At 48.4% G+C, this 20,665-nt stretch overlaps 1 protein-coding gene and 1 long non-coding RNA gene across 9 annotated transcripts in view; one reads left to right on the top strand and one right to left on the bottom strand.

The window, feature by feature from the left end:
• Positions 1-20,665, bottom strand: part of DAAM2 (dishevelled associated activator of morphogenesis 2) — a 114,267-nt gene that overhangs the window by 3,129 nt on the left and 90,473 nt on the right. For 5 of the 8 annotated variants that reach the window (XM_016955401.4, XM_016955402.4, XM_016955400.3 and 2 more), the window contains exons 15-25: positions 17,709-17,816; positions 15,336-15,362; positions 14,190-14,296; positions 13,020-13,104; positions 10,331-10,437; positions 10,055-10,143; positions 4,793-4,961; positions 4,491-4,598; positions 2,836-2,896; positions 1,556-1,687; positions 293-463 (exon numbers count right to left, since the gene is read on the bottom strand). In XM_016955401.4, coding sequence (XP_016810890.2) covers positions 293-463; positions 1,556-1,687; positions 2,836-2,896; positions 4,491-4,598; positions 4,793-4,961; positions 10,055-10,143; positions 10,331-10,437; positions 13,020-13,104; positions 14,190-14,296; positions 15,336-15,362; positions 17,709-17,816 — 1,164 coding nt within the window. The remainder of the gene's footprint in view (positions 1-292; positions 464-1,555; positions 1,688-2,835; positions 2,897-4,490; positions 4,599-4,792; positions 4,962-10,054; positions 10,144-10,330; positions 10,438-13,019; positions 13,105-14,189; positions 14,297-15,335; positions 15,363-17,708; positions 17,817-20,665) is intronic. The other 3 variants (XM_054685763.2, XM_054685761.1, XM_063812967.1) reach the window with 1 other exon arrangement.
• On the top strand, positions 10,396-12,909 carry LOC104006832 (uncharacterized). The gene is made up of 2 exons (XR_008548482.2): positions 10,396-10,472; positions 12,728-12,909. It is a non-coding gene; the product is annotated as an uncharacterized LOC104006832 (long non-coding RNA).

Below are 20,665 nucleotides of genomic sequence, written 5' to 3'. Positions count from 1 at the left end.
GCAGCCCCCCAGCCCTGGGCTAACTCCTAGGCCATGGTCATGCTGCCTGCCTGTATCTGTTGGCCCCACTTTCTTCCTGCCTAGGACATACAGGCCCCCAGCTTCACACCACTCTCTTCCCTCAGGCTGGGAAGAAGTTTCTCTCTCCTGGGGCTGACATCCAACCCCTATGGTGTTCCTCAGTTCCTCAGTTCCTCAGTCTCTGCCCTCCTCCCACACACCCCAGTTTGGGGGTGTTCTCCCCAAGTAGCACCCGTCTCCCCTCAGTCCCAGGCCTGGCACTGCCCCTCACCATGGCTTCCATGCGCGCCCGCCGCTCCTCCTCCTCCTTCCTCCTCCTCATGGCCTCTAGATCCTGCCGGGCCTCTGAGAAGGCCTGCAAGAAGGTATCAAAGATGCCAAAGAATTCGTCTGGCTGCATCTTGCTGTCATGCTCCCCGAAGTGCATCAAGGCCTTGGCGAACTGTCAAGGGAGAGAACAGGATTGGTGGAGAGTGCCGTGGAGCATGCTGGGCTCAGCCCCTGAGGTTAGCTGGGTTCTAGCCAGAGCAGAGCCCAGCGCAAGGCTGGGGACTGTTGGCACAGGGGGCAGGGCTGGAAGAGGTGAGAAGACACCCCCATCATCATCAGGATCAGAGACAAGGCTAAGGAGAGGCAGGTAAAGAGTTGGGCTCACTCAGTCCACCTTACAGCCACCCCTGGGCCTGTAAGGGGTAGGCATGAGGTCAGGGGTATAGACCTTGGGAAGCCCTTCCTGAGGTCAGGAAGAGGCTGGCAGAACTCAGAACTTCAAAGATCCTCTAGTTATGTTAATAACCCCTCTGTGCCTCAGCTTCCTCCACTGTCAAATGGGAATAATAGAATCTACATCATAGTGGTGTTGGGGGGTTAGATGAGTTGGTGGCTATAAAACAGTGGCTATATTTATATAGGCCAGGCACTGTTCTGAGTTACTGAGAGCTACCATTGTTAATTCAACTCACTCAGTATCCTCTAAGAAAGATCTCACTACTCAAAGTGTGCTTCATGGACTAGCAGCAGATTCACCTCCTGTTAGAAATGCAGAATCTCAGACCCCAGGCCTCCTAAATGAGAATCCATGTTTTAATAAGACCCCCATACATGAGGTCTATGGACACGTTAGTGTGAGAAGCAGATAGAGGCATGGTAATCATGTCCACTGCTGAGCTGTGGTGTCAGATTCTAACCCAGTTCTATCACTTACAGCTGGGCAATCTTGGGCAAGTTACTTAGCATCTCTGATTTTAGCGTTCATATCTGTCAAGTGGGAAATAACCTTTCAACAAACCCATAAGGTAGGTGGTGACAAATCATTAAAACACTTAACATGGTGCCTGATATCTGATAAATGGACCATGATCTTTGCGGTATGTGGTTATCATTGCTTGTCTTGTTAAGAGCGAAGAAATGGTTTTCTCTCAAAGCTCTGTAACTCTGGGTTTGTCCCTCCTGGGCTGTCTGTGGTAGGAACGGGTGAAGGAGCTTGTTTAGATAAGGCTGGGTTGGCAAGCAGTGGGGGTTGGGGCACCCTTACCTTGTCCCTGGCCTCATTTAGCTGGTCCTCCAGCTCGGAGAAGCTGAAGCTGGACACCGTGATGAAGTCGCTCATGACAGGGACAAACTTGTCACTGGGCTCCCGTACCTGGCGCCTCTGATACTCCAGCTCCTGAGGAGGGAGGGTGAAGTGCTGCTTAGACTGGTGCCAAGATGAGAGTCGGGTGCAGGGGTCACCACATCTCCCCTCGTCACTCACAGGACATTGAGCCCTTTGGAAGAGGGAACACCCTGCATCTCAAAGTTCTAAGGATGGCAAAGACTACGAGCTAACATTAGCAGCCAGCCCACCCTGCCATCTTTCTTTCTCTAGAGCACTGAGACCCAACATGTGACCTGGGGCCAGCAGCATCACCTAGGAAATTATGAGAAATACAGACTCTCAGACCCACAGGATCAGAAGCTGCATTTTAACAAGACTCATCTTTACAAGACTCCAGGTGACTCATGCACAAATTAAAGAGACATTTTTCTAAAGCTCCCAGCTGATTCAGAAGCTGCTGGTCCATGTACTGCACTTTGAGTAGCACTTAACAGGACTATAAAATTGTAAATTTGGAAATCATCTTCCCCCACCGTAGTGGCAACAAAACGTTCTTTGTCATCCTTAATCTGTCTCTAAAGTCCATTCTCCCCTTACCCACTGCCTCTCTCCTCAGTGAAGACGGAAAGGGTCCCTTCTTCCTAGGTGTGGGGGACAAGACTTAGAGACATCCCCATACTGGGCCAGTCTGGCTCACTTCCCCACTCCTCTACTGGTGTTTTCTGGAAGGCTAGGGCCAGAGATAGTATCAGCCGAGAAGCCATCAGAACAGGAATGGTGGGAACAAAAGACCTGGGTCCTCCACTGGCCCAGGAAACAGGCAGAGAGACATAAGGAAGAACCTTCTGGGTACATCGGTCCCACTGGCACATTGCGTGCTTCCTGCCCCTAGCTGGCAGTCAAGGGATGAGGATTCTTTTTCCCATGCACTTGAATCCAATGTAGGCATGGGTCAGATGTATGGTTCATTCCACTCCACTGCCAAATAGATACCAAGTTGGACAGTAACATGGGTATAGTCTTAGGTAACCCCTTTTAAAAGGCTCAAACTTAAGCCCCAGTAATCCAGTTATCCTTTGGGAGGGCTGACCCTGTGCTAGAGGCTGTACCCATTGTGCCCATTGTTTTTTGCCCCTGTGTAGGAGCTTAGGGTGCAGTGATGAACAGTGTTTGCTGACAGCAGCCCTCACCCAGGTAGGCATTGACAAGGTACTCACCACCTCCACCGCTCTCAGGCCCCTCCTGAGGTTGCCCACCTCCTTCTCCAGTTCTGCTAGGCTGTAAGGAGACACAGAGGGAAGGGAATGAGGACCATCAACTCCCGCCTTGAGGTGCTAAGGCTGGTTCAGGGAGAGGGCAGAGCCAAGCACAGTGGCCTGGGAGTCGGTGAGCTTGGGTTCCAGCCCTGGTGTGGCCATTGATGTTGGCCCTGACAAAGCACCTCCCCTTCATGCCTCTGTCTGTGCATCAATAAATTAACAAGGTGAAACCTGCATTCTATAGATCTTTCCAGGTCAGAAATGTCATGCTGCAATATCAGAAGATTTCCAACCTGTGGCCTCTGGCTTAGACCTATTTATTTTTATTACTACCAGGTAATGCTTATAAGCTCTTTATGTGATCCTGCAAGCAATAGCATTCGATACCAGTGAGCCATTTACCACTATGTTTCTAGTTTTCCTGGAGATGACATCTATCAGCCTAGATGTTCGTGTCTGATATCTTGCCTAGCAGATGCTGTTGGTGCCCCACCCACATTTCCTTGGACCATCCATTGTAGGGCATGGCCCCAACTCTTCCAACTGTACGCACACTCTTTTTGAGGCCAAGCTCTTTCCACCTGTACCTGTGGCCAGAGAGTTATTCCCTGCCCCTGCAGAGCTCCTCAGCCAATTACTGAGAGGAGATGCTCTCTGATTGCCCCAGCAACCTTGCCCTTTGGGTGGGAAAACTGAAGTAAGTATTCCACACCGTTTCCCAGAATTCCTCATGGGGTTAAGCACCAATTGCCTGTGATTGGTAACTGGCTTAATAATGTTTGTTACTGGCATTCTTTCTATCTCTGGCTCACTTCCCCATTCTTCTACTGGTATTTTCTGGAAGCATCTCTGAAATAAGGATTTAAGAGCAAATTGTCTTTGTTTGGTTTTTCCCAGAAGCAGACCCTGAGACATGGCCCATTCCTACTCAGCCTGAGGCAGGATAGGTAGTCAAGGAAGTGAGCACTTCTCAGAACACAGCAGCTGTGGTGGTGCCCATACAGTCAACACAATAAACCTCAGCATTCGCATTGTAATTGAGCTCATTCAAGCAAAGCTATCTGCAGTAGGGACTTTCCCCTCTGGAAAGCATGCGCATTTTGATTTTACCTATCCTCAGACTGGCCCTTTGCTCATATAATAGTAGAAAAACACACCCCTAGGTGGAGATTTAAGGTGCTAATGAGACATGCGATGTATGAAAAAGCACACACAGCTACTACACATGTGCACCCAGAGGACCACTCAGAGCCTGCTTCCCAATACCTCTTCCCACCTCTTTATGAATAATCGTGTAAGTCTCCCATACTGGGAGTCTTCCTAGTGCCAGTCTTGGCTGTCTCATCCTTACAAGCAGCCCACACTGAATCCTCTCTCTCTCAGGGTGTACTGTCTATTCTGCACCTAACTCACAAGATATCTTCTTTTGCAATACATTGTTCTATGCTAAACCCCCTTTGCTGTGTGTCTGTTTAAATTCTTTTGAACTCAGAAGACAAGAACCGAGGTCTCACACCAGCCATCATCAAGCCCAGAGTAGACCCCAAAAGAGGAAAGTAAGACAAGAATGAGGGTCATCATGGGGAGAAGGAAGTCTTGGAGAGAACCCTCACTTGACTTTGGCGGCTTCTGGAAGATGTTGCAGCTCTGAAGGCATGTTCAGAATATCAGGAAAATGCTTCTCCAGGATCATGATCAGGTAATGGAGCAGAGAGATGTTTCTGTGGATGAAAGTCAGGTCAGTGGCAAGTGACAGAGGAAACTGGGCACGAGGGTCAGAGGGTCAGAGGATGGAGTGTTAAGGGAAAGGGGTGATGAGTCTTAGGATGTTCCCGTCCTAATAGAGGGAGGATGTGAGAGGCCAGGGTAGGGTGAGATAGAGGCCAAGGAAGTGGCCTGGAAGGGAGGTCCTCACCTGTCGATGCTGGACTTGGTGTCAGCGATCTTGTTGAGGCTGGCCACCCGGAACCCGTAGGCGCCCCCACGCTGCCCTTTGTTCATGAAGTTGCCTATGGCTAGGATGACCTCTAGCATCTGTCTAAGACGCTTGCTGCGGACCAGCTCCCGGGAGGCCAACAGGATGGCTGGGAGAGGAGGCACAGGTCAGAGGCCTGCATGGGCTAGGCAGGGCAGCAGTTCTCATTGCACCCCAGGAAGATGCCACCGCAAAGTTCAGAAAAGGGGCTGTCAAATGCCTTCAACTCTCAGTGAGGCAGAGATTATACCTACTCCTCAGCAGACCCATCGATTTCACATTCACCCACCTCCAGGGGAAGCAGACACATTCACCAAGGCCAATTCACCAGATACCCCATTTGTAGGACGTGCCAGCTCTTCCCAAGAAGACAATTTCAGAAGATCTTTTCTTACATGTATTTAAAGATTATTAAGAAGGCCGGTTGTGGTGGCTCACACCTGTAATCCCAGCACTTTGGGAGGCTGAGGCGGGGAGATCACTTGAGTCAGGAGTTCAAGACCAGCCTGGCCAACGTGGTGAAACCCCGTCTCTACTAAAAATACAAAAAATTAGTCAGGTGTGGTGGTGCATGCCTATAATCCCAGCTGCTTGGGAAGCCAAAGCAAAAGAGTCCCTTGAACCCAGGAGGCTGAGGCTGCAGTGAGCCAAGATTGCCTCACTGCACTCCAGCCTGGGCAAGAGCATGAAACTCTGTATCAAAAAGAAAAAAGAAAAAAGAAAAAAAGATTATTCAGATATTCTTTCCATGAATATACTCATGAATATGACACTTTTACTTTTCTAAACCTAGCACTTAACTTCAGCATTTTACCTATTATGGGATTGCTTCTGCCTATCTTGAAATGCTATATTCTATTGGTTTTTTGGAAAGAAAAAGAAATCAATTAAATAACATATTCTCAATTATAATATTCTATTATTTTTGTTCTATAAAATAATGGCATGCTTTTCAGTTGATAGTGTCTAAGATTTGATGAAATAAGCTACTTGACATCCTGTTGAATGTCATTTTTAAGATTTTTCCAACCTTTGGGCATCTTAACCATTTTCCCCCAATGCTCTAAATGTTATCTTTGCCAGAAATACAAACTAAGCTAACAGTAACCAAAACTTCAATAATTCATTCTGCTGTGTATGCTCTGGCCCTTCCTCAGCTATGATGTCTTTATGGTGGGTGTGCAGAAGGGGGACACAAATCCTAAACTGAGATTTTGTCTACTAGTTACGGAACATGATTTTTGAATATTCAGTGTGGCAACAAAAAGACCAGATTATCCTGTGATCTGTGGCTTATGCCAAACTGAACATTCTTTAAGATGCTGCTAGGAAGATAAAATGAAAACGACTTTGCTAAAAGTTTGTAGAAAGCTTCGAACACAGTTAGAAATAAGTAACTGTTAAAAAGAAGCTATACCAGCACTTTGGGAGGCTGAGGCAGGCAGATCACCTGAGGTCAGGCATTCGAGACCAACCTGGGCGACACGGTGAAACCCCATCTCTACTAAAAATACAAAAATTAGCCAGGCGTGGTGGTGCACACCTGTAATCCCAGTTACTTGGGAAGCTGAGACAGGAGAATTGCTTGAACCCAGGAGACAGAGGTTGCAGTGAGCCGAGATCACACCACTGCACTCCAGCCTGGGCGACAGAGTGAGCCTCCGTCTCAAATAAATAAATAAATAAATAAAATAAATAAAGTTGTAAAAATGAATAGTAAGGTTTGTCAGTAGCTTTTAAGTTGAACATGTACATACTCTATAACCTAAAAGCCACATTATTCTTGGTGGGTATTTGGGTTGTTTCTAGGTTTTTAAAATTCCAAATAGAATGGGTAAATTATGGTGTATTCATATAATGGAACAAAATGCAGAACTGAAAATGAATACCCCACTGCTACATGTAACAGCAGGGACAACCCACAACCACAATGTTGAGCAAAAGTCACCAGCCTAAAATTATTCATACTCTATCATTCCTTTCACATAAAGTTCAAAACAGGCCAGGCATGGTAGCTCATGCCTACAATCCCAGCACTTTGGGAGGCCAAGGTGGGCAGATCACTTGGGCCCAGGAGTTTGAGACCAGCCTAGGCAACATGGTGAAACCCTATCTCTACAAAAATACAAAAATTAGCCAGGCTGGTGGCATGTGCCTGTAGTGCCAGCTACTTGGGAGGCTGAGATGGGAGGATACCTTGAGCCCAGGAGGCAGAGGTTGCAGTGAGCCAAGATCACACCACTGCACTCCAGCCTGGGTGACAGGGCAGGACCCTGTCTCAAAAAGAAAATAGGTAAACATTTAAAAAATAAAGTTCAAAACCGATAAAACTAAACTAGCAGTCAAGATGGGTTTGACCTTTAGAGAGGAGGGAGGGGGGTAAAGTTTGGGAGGGGGACATGAGGAAGGCTCTAGGGGGTTGGAAGCTGTATTTCTTGACCTGGGTGTTGATTACACATGTGGTTCCCTTTTTTAATTCTTCAAGTAGGACTCTTATGATTTGTGCACTTTTCTATATGCATGTTATGTTTCAAAAATAGTTTATTTAAAAAGAATACTTGGGAAAGTTTCTGGCAATTTATATTGGTTGGGATGTTTTTTCTAAGGTTTATATGCCATTTGGAAAATCTGCAAAGGAATCCTCCTAAAAATGCTAAAATGTTGGCAAAACAGAAAATGACAAGAGTTCAAAGGAAATCAGTGTAAATGGGAAAACGCCCAGATGCAGTTCTGACATTTTAGATATATTCACAAGAATAATATATTCATGAATATATTCATAAGAATATTACATTTGCAACCATATTCATCTTGACTATATTCGGTGAATGTATTTATAATAAGAATCGGTAAATGTGGTATATTCAGCAATAAATATATTCATAAGAAGAATATATTCAAGAATTATAAGTTCATGAATATATTCATAGAAGAACTGGTAAATTTGTCAAATTTGGTGAACTAGCTTTTGGCAAATGGACTCAGAGCCCCTGCTGGGGATAGGAGGGCAGGTGTCAACAGCTCATCACACCTAGCTGGGATAGGCTAAATCTTAGCTCTTCCAGGAATACTTCCTGGGAGAACTGGAAGGAAGAATAAGAATCCCATCTTTGCACAATCCTCTTTTCTCCACTTACAGTCACACACACTGATCTGATTCTATAATACACAACTTTAGGCATATCTTTCCTATCTAGCTGTTAGAGGAAAGAGACTTATGTCTGGTCTATACAAGGACAGCAGCCATTGCTATACAGAGCAATTATTATAGAGCAGAGCTATAGAAGAGTAGCTTTCCCCAGCAGATCTTGCTATCCCAAACACATCTTACTCAGCTTAGCTTGATATCAAATGGAGACTCTTTCCTGAGTATCCACTGACTAATTCTTTTTTTTTTTTCTTTTTTGAGATGGAGTCGTGCTCTGTTGCCCAGGCTGGAGTGCAGTGGTTCCATGTCGGCTCACTGCCAGCTCCGCCTCCTGGGTTCATGCCATTCTCCTGCCTCAGCCTCCTGAATAGCTGGGACTACAGGTGCCCACCTCCATGCCCGACTAATTTTTTTGTATTTTTTAGTAGACACAAGGTTTCACCGTGTTAGCCAGAGTGGTCTTCAATCTCCTGACCTTGTGATCCGCCCGCCTTGGCCTCCCAAAGTGCTGGGATTATAGGCATCAGCCACCGCACCCAGCCTCCACTGACTAATTCTTAGGCTCCTGGGAGCAGGAAACTGTCTGAGATTAAACCTTTCTGGTGGCTAAGCTACTCTGGTTCCAAATCTCCAAATGGCAATTGCTCACATTTGTTCCACTGACCCAAGACATACAAATAGTTGTGCACACATGTCTTGGGCTGAACCCCTTACTTGTGCTGCATGCTCCAAAGGCAGTCTGCAGCAGGATGAAAGAAAGTTGTGAAGAAGATAAGGATTCACCCATCACCAGGGCAGGAGATATGGCCAGACCTTAGAAATAGAGAGTCACTGCTGCTCTCTTTCCCTCTTGATTGATTATCTATGCTTACCACCTGCAGGTCCCTTGCTGTGTGTGTGTGTAGTGTGAGGGGGAACAAGATCTGATTACAGAAAATGTCTGCCTTAGCTCTGCATGCTCCACCCTATCCATAGACTATCCCTGAAGCATCTCAGTGGATTTCAGGAAGGGTTGCTCTCTGGACTGGGCATCTCAGGGAGTACTGACTGGCCCTGGTGTCCAGCAGGGGGTGCCCATGCTCTGTTCTGCCCCCAGCCTGGTAACCTCAACATCCTGGAAACAGGCTTTCTTGCTCCACTCTGCTGACCCTGTCCTCCCCACAAATGAGCCTCCCAGCCTCTCCTGCTTATTGCCTCCTGGGTCCACATGTCTCTGCCCACCGTCCTGACCTCCTGCCTCTCCCAACAACTCCACGCCCCTCCCTGCTCTGCCATCAGCACAGGCAGCCCCTGGGGAGTACTAGGGGACAAGAGGGAAGGGACTGATTTTGAAGATCAGCATCAGCATTCCTACCCTGGTTCCACCACTCACCAGTGTCACAGCCTCGGGACATTAACATAGCCCTACTTTAGAAAGGAGAGAATGGAGGCACATGGAAATTAATAATAGCACCCACCCGTGCGATTGCTGTGATGACCAAATGAGGACCAACCAAGCAGAGTGCTTCACACAGTGCTTGGCGCATGGTTCTCATTGAACTACAAATTTCTCATCTGGAAATGGCCTGTATTGGAAGTGTTCCTGACTCAGAAAATCAGATGCCTTTAGAAATCAGCTTGTGCAATTTCCTACTTTCTGAATGGCTCACACTTAAACTAACGTGCCCAGAAGTCTTCTATGAGCCGAATACCTCTTAAGTAGAGTAAAGACTGATGAGCTCAGTCCCAGCCAGGCACTGTTGTAGGTGTGGCTATTATTATCTTTTCTACCTTTCCATCCCATGCTGGGGCAGATGTCAACAGATGCCCCACCTTGGAGAGCTTGCATGCTGAGGCATAAGGAACATGTCACAAGGTTGGCGCATGTGCTAATATAAGCAAGTGCATATTTTTATAATAATCATCATTTTACATTTTGTCTTTGACTTTTTGTTTTTGTTTTTGGGTTGAGAATAAGAAAGGGGTTTCCCTCTGCCCCTATTCACTGGCTCCCACCCACCCTGCCTTTCTCAGATACCTCTCCACTCTAAGCCTCCTGCAACCCTCAGCCCTACCTTCCACTTTGGGCTTTGCCTCAGCCAGCCGCTCCTGGAATTTCTTCTTGAAGAAGAGGGCTTGCAGTCGCTGCTGGTAGTGGTCAATCCTGTAGACAAGGTGAACCATATCTTGAGGTATCCCACCCCTATCCTGGCCAGCCCCAGCTCCCGGAGCCAGCTCCAGTCTCCTCTCAAGCCTGCCCACCTCCATCCCCTTCCTCTTGGCAGAGCCCCACCTGCCCCACCTGCCAGAACCCCACCTGCTTGAATCCCCACCATGCCCATGGCCCCAACCTGCTCATTTCATAGAGGAAGCGGTCAGCACGGGCCATCCGCTCAATTTCATGCTTGTGCTCCTCCAGGAGGTCAATGTCACTCTTCTCCGGGATGAACTTGAGGAGCTGCAAAGAGCAGGCGCAAGTCACACAAGCAACTGGTGAGCAGCAGACATGGGGTACAGGGTGTGAGAAGCTGTACTGACTTGGGTCAAGATGGGGAGGGTGCCTTGAAAGAGGGAGGCACCCTCATGTGGACAGATTTCTTTCATCTGCCTGAAGGGGATGACAGGGCACACAGCTCTGAAATTCTTTTTTCTTTTTTTAAAATTGAGATGTAACTGATATACAGTATTTCTTTCTTTCTTTTTTTTTTTTTAATAGGGTCTCACTCTGTCAATCCGGCTAGAATGCAGTGGTATGATCATAGCTCACTGCAGCCGTGACCTCCTGGGCTGAAGCAATACTCCCACCTCAGGTCCTGAGTAGCTGGGAATATAGGCATGTAGCACATACTGGGTTAATTTTTTTTATTTTTTTATTTTGTAAGACAGGACCTCACTATGTAGCCCTGGCTGGTCTTTACCTCCCGAGCTCAAGCAGTCCTCTCACTTCAGCCTCCAAAAGTGCTGAGATTATAGGTAGGAGCCACCACGTCTAGCCTAAAGTACACTATTCTTCAATGTACAGCTCAATGATTTTTCTTTCCTTTTAAACAAACTTGAGGTATAGTCTACATAAAATAAAATGCACCCATTTTAAATGTGCAGTTCAGTGATTTTTGTCAAATCTCCATCCATTGAATCATCATTCAGATTAAGATAGAGAACATTTCCATCCCCCAGGAAAGTTATTTTTCATCACTTCAGTAAGCCATTCAAGTGAATATAGGCTCTCAACTGAATTCTAGGACCTTAGCCAGATTTGCCTGTCCTTGAACTCATGCTGTATGCTCTCTTTTATGTCTGACTTCTCCCCAGCATAATGTCTAAGGTTCATCCATGTCATGGTAGTTTATTTATTGCTGAGTAGGATTCTACTGTATGAATATACCACAGTCTACTTATTCACTTTCCTATTGATGGACAGTTGGGTTGTTCACAGTTCGGGGAATTTATAAATAAAGTTGCTATAAATAGAGTTGGCCCCTGAGTAACACAGGGTTGAACTGTGCAGGACCACTTGTATGTGGATTTTCTTCTGCCTCTGCCATCCCTGAGACAGCAAGACCAACCATTCCTCTTCCTCCTCCTCAGCGTGAAGACAATGAGGATGAAGACCTTTATGATGATCCACCTCCACTCAATGAACAGTATCTTTTAATGATTTTTTTTCTTTTTTTTTTTGATGGAGTCTCACTCTGTTGCCCAGGCTGGAGTGCAATGGCACCATCTCACCTCACTGCAACCTCCGCCTCCTGGGTTCAAGTGATTCTCCTGCCTCAGCCTCCCAAGTAGCTGGGACTACAGGCATGCACCATCACGCCTGGCTAATGTTTGTATTTTTAGTAAAGATGGGGTCTCACCATACTGGCCAGGCTGGGCTTGAACTCCTGACCTCAAGTAATTTGTCCACCTCAGCCTCCCAAAGTGCTGGGATTACAGGCATGAGCCACCGTGCCCGGACTTCCTTCTGATAAGTTTCTTAATAACGTTTTCTTTTCTTTAGCTTACTGTGTTATAAAAATACAGCATATAATACATGTAACATAAAAATATGTGTTAATTGGTTGTTTATCTTATCAGTAAGGCTTCTGGTCAACAGTAGGCAATTAGCGGCTAAGTTGTTGGGAAGTCAAAAGTTACATGTGGATTTTTGACTGCATGGAGGGTCAATGCCTCCAGCCCCCACATTATTAAGGGTCAACTTTATTCTTGTGTATTTATTTTAGTCAGTATTTGTACTCATTTCCCTGGAGTTATACCTAAGAGTGGGATTACTAGGCAATAGGGCAGGTATATGTTTAGCTGTAGAGTGTACTTCCAAGTAGTTTTCCAAAATAATTGTGCCAAATGAGAATTCCAATTGCTTCACATCCTCGTCAGCACATGGCATTGTCAGTCTTTTTAATTTTAGCTACTCTAGTGGGTGTGTGGTGCCCCCTTATTGTGGTTGACTGTATTTCTCTGATAACTAATCATATTGAACACCTTTTCATATTCTTATTGTCTATTTGGAAATCCTCTTTCATGAAGCACCCCTTCAAGTCTTTTGCTCATTTTTAAGTTGATTTCATCATTTTCTCATTGATTTATAGAGTTCTTTGTTCTGAATATGATCTTTGTTATAGGTATGTATAGCAAATATCTTCTTCTAAGGTTTGTCTTCTTTTCACTCAGTAACCATGCCCTTGATGAACAGAAGTTCTTAACTGTAATGAAGTCCAATTGATGATGTTTCTTTGTGTGTTTTCTAGGTTTCCCAAAGGATCCAAAAAACTGAGAGGGAAGAGATTTGGGGAAGATGTCACTTTTCCTCATCTGACTTTGCCTTGGAGTCAGATGGGAGAATGACTCCTGGAGAACACTTAGCCTTTTCCAGCTTTCCCCAAGAAAGGCTGGCCCAGGGAGGCTTCTATAAACCTTCTCCCTAACTCTTCCAGCCTGATTTCTCCTTGACCCAAGAATCGCAGCCTCCTGGGGGCTGTTGGGAAGGGGCGTGGCTGCCCGCTGGGTTCAGTTCCCCTTCCTTCCCACGAGGGTCCTCACCTGCTCCAGCATGTCCTTAGCAAGGTCCTCCTGCTCATCCATCTTCAAGATGGCCTGCCGGATCTCCTCGTTAGAAAGCTTCAACCTAAGGCAAAACCCCACCTCAATCCAGGACAGCCCTCAAACCTTCTTCTCCAAAAGGTACCACCTCCGCCTTCCCTCATTCCCTAACAGGACTTGGGAATATATTTAATAGTATTCCCCCCTCACCTCCTCTACAAAGCCTTCTTAGACTAGACTAGTATGATTCAGTCCACAAACTTGATAATGAGCATTTTAGTGTCAAAATAGAGACGTGAGGGTCTCTGTTCTCTTGATAATCCATCAGAGCTGATAGGGGCATTTGGGAGTAAAAGAGATGTCTTCAATGTAGACCAAAGGGACAGGGCAAAGGGTTCCTGATCCTTCTCCTCCTCCTCATGCTTAAAAAATGCACAGCATCTCCACGGGAGGACAGGATTATCGGCAAGCCACTAAGAGGGCAATTTCCTGCTGCCTTCATTCTCAGAACACAGAATCGCTCTCAGTCTTCTGACAGCGCCTCAGCTCCCACACAGCTGTCCCAATCAGTCTTGCTGTCTGGGAGAGGGAGAAGCCACACACCCCCATAGCCCTTCCCTATCCCCTCCACATGCACCCCCATTAGGAACCCTGGGGATTCAGAACTCTTTCCACCATCAAGTGGGGGAAACTGAGGCCTGGGGGCTTGTGAGAAGAAAGGGAGGAGGATGTCTCAGAGGCGGCTGGGGCAGCACTAAGAATAGTATGGGAGGTGGTGCCCTCTGACCCTGCTCAGGCAGGAGGCCCCCCGTACAGAAGCTGTGCTGTTAGCGCAGATACTGCCCTGTTTGTTCTGCAGCCGCGGGAAATGCTTAGGGGCTGAGATCATGCTGCTCCATGGCCTGAGCCAAGCGAGGCCCTCCGTGGGCTTAGAGCAACTCAGCTGCCAGACGCTGACCAGGCTGGGCAAGGGCCTCGTGACTGGGCAGTTTCCTGCCTGCAGAGCCCCAAACTGCTGCTCAAGGCAGGTTCCCGAGAGACAGTTCCAGATCAATGCCTGCCCCTCCCAGGGGACAGCAGAGAGGGAGAGGCCCGAGACTGCCACCACTCCGTTCCTCCACCCCCTTTGTCCCCCAGGCATCCAACTCAACCACCTTCTTTTGCACATACTTGGAAAGAAGGATGATGCAGTTTTGGGCCCTCCGGCCATCAATGACCGACAGCTCTTTGACCTTGCGGGAAGCCAGGTAGATGTCCTCAGTGGAGCCCAGCTCTTTCTGCAACCAACAAGTCAAGTGGACAGTTGAGGTGTGGGTTCCCTAATCCTCCTCTTACCCGCCCCGCAAGAGCCACCTCCTACCAATCCAGGAATGCTCCTGGTGTGAGGGGAAGGGGGAAGAAAAAGACAGGAGAGAGAGGAGGGTGGCTAATAGCTAACTTTAAGAGAAGGTATCTGGGACTTTTCCATAGGCTCCAATGGGTTGGGGAAGGACACCGAGGAGCCCCCCTTCCTATTTTTTTTATTTTTTTAGAGATTTTTTTTTAGAAATTATCCACTCTGGGCAATGAGGGAAGGGGCTGTGCCAGTGGGTCAGGGTATGACTGATCTCTGTGGCTTTGGGCAATGTGACATAACCTACCATGACTCCAACAGAATCAACTCCCATTCCCACTGCCCAACCCAGAGGCCCTCCTCTGGCTTATGCTGAGAACCTGGTTGCAAACCCCCCTAGGGAACAGTTGCTGACTCCTAGGGACTTCAGGCACAGCCCAAGATGCCCAGGGTAGAGAGCATCCACAAGTTCAGAGGTATGGAAACTGAAGCAGAACTCTCTCCTCTGAGTCCCAGCAGGCGGATTCTGGAGAAATCATTGATCCCGCCCCACTCCTTCTCTTGGGCCCCTGGCGAGGTAGACAGGAGACTGTCTAGTGTGCTGTTCTTCCTCTGGGAGGTCCCTCTTGCACAACTTCAGGGGCCGCCTTGCATGGTTATCTTTGTGAATTGTGTCGTGCCTACCCTGTGTGTCCTTACAGGAAAGGCTCTCCTTTGGCCTGGTGGGTAAGACAGTAGACCTAGAAGCCTTCTCCTCATTCCAGGAGACATTGACCTCCACCGCTGCCAGGGGTCTATTTGATTACCTCCCTCTGCTACATTTCTTCTTTCTCTTTGGGGGCCCTCTCCCATACCACCCTGTATGAATGGGGAATAAGGTAGAAAGTGGAATGGACAAGTCCTCTCTGTCAGGCCCAGTACAGAGCAGCAGCCCGGGACAGCAGTTAAAAGTTGGAGTGGTCAGAGCCCCGAGAGTAACTCACCTGCTGAGAAGGATTAGTTATCAGCTCCTAGGCAGCAGCCACAGCCAACAGAGAATTAAACATGCACAACATTAGCCAAGACATTTGGGGACCCAGAAATAGCATGACAGACACAGGGATCCCTCAGCATCTACACTGTCCACTTCGTCCCAGTGAGACCCATGGTTGTAGACAGGCACCCATAAGTGGCACTAGACAGGAGCTGCTTCTAGCAGACATGCACTCACGGAGAAGCCAAACGAAGCGGAGATCAGGCAGCTCCTCCCATCTGCCTAGTGCGACCACCACTCCCCAGTTAGGGCAGACCAAACCCCTGAGTTCTCCCACCCCAGGCTTTGCTGCCTGTTCTTCCTTTTCCTCTGCTGAAAACCTGCAGAGAGGGTGGAGGACATTCCTCCATCCTGGGATGAGTTCACCTTTCTAAATAGAGGAGGAGTCACAAATGAACTCAATCTGGAAGCTCCAGAAAGTTGTGTTTACTGAGGCAGAGAAAAGCAAGTGCCCTTGAATTTGCTCACTGCCCCTCATCTGTCCTTTGATGTGCAAGGGGAACTGAAGAGGCACAGCACGCACCTCTGTTCTCCCTGACGCCGATGGAGTGGAAGCTACTGACTCAAAACTCGCATGGGGCACAGAGAAGACCATGACTCCCAGGACCTCCCCTGCCCCACAACCAACTGAGAGAAGAGGCAACAAGGGTAATACGGCCTCCGGGGTCTCTCCAGTCCTGCTGCTGGGATTTCAGTCCCAGAGACTAGACGGCCCACTGAGTGAGGGGAGGCAGGTGATTGGACTGTGTGGGCTCAGAGAGGTGAAGGGGACAGGACAGGGGGTCTTTCAGTCTTAACTCTTCTCAACTCACCAAGCTGGGAGGCCCCAGACCCAGTTTGTACAAAATCCATAACCTTCTTTCCTGACTGGCCCCATCCCAGCCTCACCTCAGGGCCCTGGAGCCTGAGTAGGCTGGGCCAGAGTCCTGTCCTGCAGAAAGACTCTCAAATGAGGAGGTGGCCTGCGATCACCAAGCCTGGTACGCTTGCCACACACTCCTCTGTCCTCAACCCCACTGGTGGAGAATTGGCTCCCAGGAGCCAGTGCTCATAAGAGTTCCTTTCAGCTCCAGCAGCCTTAGCTGCCAGCCTGACATGGGCATGGGGTTAAAAATGCCTCCTGGAATTAGGAGTAGAGAATCTGATGCTGTGGGCACCCACATTTAAATTAAATAAGCAATCATCTGGCCAGAGCCCTAGGAGCGGCTGCATGTGTCCTCAGTCATCCACAGATCAGGGCTGGGCAGAAAGTGAGCTAGGGCAACCTCTCCAGCTCAGTGGGGAGCCAGGCCACAACAGCCAGCCATTGCCAGGACCCACTCATTGGCACCCAGGGAAACCCTCAAGACTGAGATCCCAGGCTAAGTAAAGAAAACAAGGAAGATGGTAGCTCAGCCCCAAGAGGGAGAAGTCCCTCTGGGGCGGGCCAGAGATAAAGCAATTCCCTGAGGCTTCTAAGCTGGTCATTCCCCAAATGGACTTAGAGGGAAGGCCCCTAGCTGCTAGTTACCAGGCGGATTCCTGGGCCCCAACTCATCTCCTGAATCACATTCCAGGACGAGGTCTGAGAAGCAACCCTTTTGGCAGTCCCCACAGGTACTCGGCACAGTTTCAGATTCCCACCTCAGGAACACCCTGCGCTCTGCCACCAACTCACCCCCTACTTTCTCTGTGACTGGAAGACCAGACTGCTGGCAGCCACCTGCACATAGAGCCTTGAGAGCAATATCCAAGGCCTCCCCGGGCCTTCCCAGGCCCAGGCCCAGCCCCAGCCTCAGCCTCAGCCTCAGCCCCCTGAGTGACATGGAGCAGCACCTTCTGCCTTCCTTGCAAGGCAACATCCCCTGCTCGGTCTCGTAGAGGTGTTGACAGACAAAATGTGGTGGAAAAGTGGTTTGAGAAGTTATTATGCCTTCTAAGCCTAGTCCCTAAATCCTGGGCCAAAGACAGCAAGGGTCCACAGTGGTCAGGCCTTGCGACTCTACCTCCGATGCTCCAGGATGGAAGAGAGAAATGGACAAAACACCATTTCAATACTTGGTGTATAAATATGAACCATAATACAAGCATATTTCCCCCTATGGTCTGTGCACCTCTACTTCATACCTACATCCTCAGCAAGAATAAAATCATCACCTCATAAAGAATAAAATCATTCAGTATACATGTGAGGAAGGAAGGAAAGAAGGAAGGGAAGGGGAAGATGGAGGAAGGGAAGGAAGGAAAGGAAAGGAAAGGAAGGCAGGCAGGCAGAAAGAAAAGGAGAAGCTGAGGTTTGGATTCAAGGGTATGGTCCAAGAGGCCAGAGGGTATAGGGTCTTACCTGGTGCCTCTGGTAGGCTGAAAACATTTTTTCAAAATCCTCTAGGTCCAGGATCCGAAATACCTGCATGTCATCAATCTCATTCCATACGGTGCCAGGGACACGCTCCTAAAATTCAGGGTAGGGAGAAGATCCCATGGTTGGCCCAACTCCATCATGAAGATGCCCCATGCCTCCCTAACCCCACTTATCTCCCAACTGCACATACTAAGATGACCAGGATTTCAGACCTTCAGAAGGTAGTCGGTTGCTCCCCTCAACCTCCAACTCTCTTGAATACTCTGCTCCAGGGTAGAGGCCAGAGACAACCCCCTTTTCCTCCCTTGTGCATGGAGCCACATGTAAGCATGTTCTAGAAATCATGGGGGGTGCTGGGGGGATGGGTAGGCAGTAGGAAAGGGGGTGCACTTCACTTTTTCCAAAAGCAAAGTCAGAAGCTGCACTCAGGGTACTTCACACAGGCCCACTCCCCCTAAAGGGCAGGTTGCCTGGAGTCACTCCTGTCCTTGGCAGCCATCATTGGAAGATTAAAGCCATACATATTTTGGATCCTCAAAGCTGCAGCACGGACTGTATTTATGTATCTCAGATGGTTGTTTTCTTTCCCAAGGGTCTTCCTCCCACTTTCCCAGATTCTCAGAAAGTGGACAAATACCAAAGTTTGGGACCTGGCACCTGTAGTGACACTGCTGAGACCAGCAAGACTCTGCCACAATTTCCCTTTGGTCAGAGCCAGGGAAGGTGTTACCATCCTTTACAACTGGGATATGTCCAGGGTTTTACATTCCAAGGTCTCTCCATTTAGGCCTTGCCCCATCTCTGTGTAGGACCCTTGCACTAGGGTCTGGATCCTGGCTGTTAGTCAAGCCAAAAAAAAAAAAAAAAGCCCTGGCAGTCTCGTAGCACCCTGCTGATGGTCCAGAGCACAGCCAGCCAAGCTCCTGACAGGGTGTTCCAACCCTCCCCTCTCAGGAATCCCCACCTCATCTAGAGCTTTGCTGTCCTTCAGCATAGAATCTCTCTGCCTTCCTCTACCTAGAGCGCAGCTGGGGAAACTTGTTTAATGCCTCCTCTTCCTCCCTACAACCCCCCTCAGAAAGACTTGGAGAGAGAAACATACCTTTCACTCACTGTTATTTTCTTAAACTCTGGAAAGGGGAGGCTAGGCCAGAGTCAGGGGGTGGGGACATTCCTGTGGCCTTCTGAAGGCCAGGGACCCTCTTGTGGAATGCCGGCTGGGAAGCTTGGAGCAGCAAGGGATACAGGCAGCTGGCCAACTCCAACACAGATGCATTCTTTTCATGGCAGAAACAACCACTGTGTATGAGTGTGTGTATGTGTGTGTGTGTGTGCACGCTCACAGAAGCACACGTGGGATAGGGGAAGGGACTAGGAGAGGCGTCGGGCTTCTGGAAAGGGGTATGGGAGGCAGAGAGATGAGAAGGGAATGGAATCAGGGAAGGCAGGGACGGCGCTGGCTGAAGCAGTGTGCAGCCAGAGTCTGATCTGCAGGGAGGCCTCCCTCTGCAGCTAGGACCAACGTGGAGGTAGGGAAGAGAGAAGCCTGCAGAGGTAAAGCTTCCCATCCTTCTCTATTCTTGGTGAGGCTGGGGTGAGAAGAAACGGGCTGCAGCGAGAGAGCTGGCTGCTTCACACTGGAAGAATTTCCCATGAGACAGCTGACTAAGCTCGGGCTCTTTCTCTCTCTCTCACTTCTTCCCAAACATTGCCCAGCCCACCCCCAGCTTCCAGCATCTGCCAGAAGGACTTGAGGCTCTTCGAGGAGGTATAACTGAGGTCTGGAGCCAGAGAGCGGTAAGTCTGTTCCTAATATTCCCTACATGTTGACACTCACCGCGTTGCCCTGATGTGCCCACCTTGCATAATTCTCAAATTTAATTTTCCCACCACTCTGGCCAAGAGCCCATCATCTCTAGTCTAGACTCCTGGGACTTCTGCCCGCTGGAGATATCCTTCACATGCCAGGGAAAGCTTTCTCAAAAGCATGTTTCATTATGTTTCCCCCGTGGTGCACTGCCTTTGGGGTCAGGCGGGCCTAGCTGGCTGACGCTCCCAGCCCTGCCATCCTGTGGGACTGTGGGAAGATGGAGGGATGAGATTTTTCTCCCATGTCACATAAAAGGAAACTGAGTCTCCATGATTTTTTTTTACCTCACCGAGTTAACGTGAGAAGTGAGATAACATACTTCAAACATACATGGTAGGGCCACTAATAATAATCTATTTATTATATGAAGACTTTCTATGTGTCAGTCACTGTTCCAAGTACTTTGTATGTAGGAAATCAACTAATCCTCACAGCAATCTCTTTTTTTTCCGAGACGGAGTCTTGCTCTGTTGCCCAGGTTGGAGTGTAGCATGTAGCGGTGCAATCTTGGTTCATTACAACCTCCGCCCCCCAGGTTTAATTCTCCTGCCTCAGCCTCCAGAGTAGCTGGGATTACAGGCGTGTGCCACCACACCCTGCTAATTTTTGTATTTTTAGTAAAGATGGGGTTTCACCATGTTGGCCAGGCTGGTCTCAAACTCCTGACCTTGTGATCTGCCCGCCTTGGCCTCCCCAAGTGCTGGGATTACAGGCGTGAGCCACCGCACCCGGCTACAATCTCTTGAGATGGACATTATTATTGCCCCACTTACAGATCAGGAACCTGAAGTCCAAATGATTCCATAACCTGCCCGTCACACAATTAAAAGCTTGGCATTGGGGTGATAAGTTCTCAAATGTTATTCAAAGACCGTTCACCTTGCTCTACTTCTCCAAATATCCCCCACTGTCTATTCCAACAAACCCACACTCTCCAGTCTAGAAATGAAACTCTGGCCTGCTCTGGGCCCCTGGGCAATCTGTATAGACCTTACTATTACTGGACCCAGAGAAACTCCTGAGCACACAGCTTCATATGATGAAAATGTTGCACAAATATTGCTTGCTT

This window comes from Pan troglodytes, chromosome 5 (assembly GCF_028858775.2).
Source record: "Pan troglodytes isolate AG18354 chromosome 5, NHGRI_mPanTro3-v2.0_pri, whole genome shotgun sequence".
Taxonomy (NCBI): domain Eukaryota; kingdom Metazoa; phylum Chordata; class Mammalia; order Primates; family Hominidae; genus Pan; species Pan troglodytes.
This window is presented reverse-complemented; position numbering and strand designations above follow the sequence as displayed.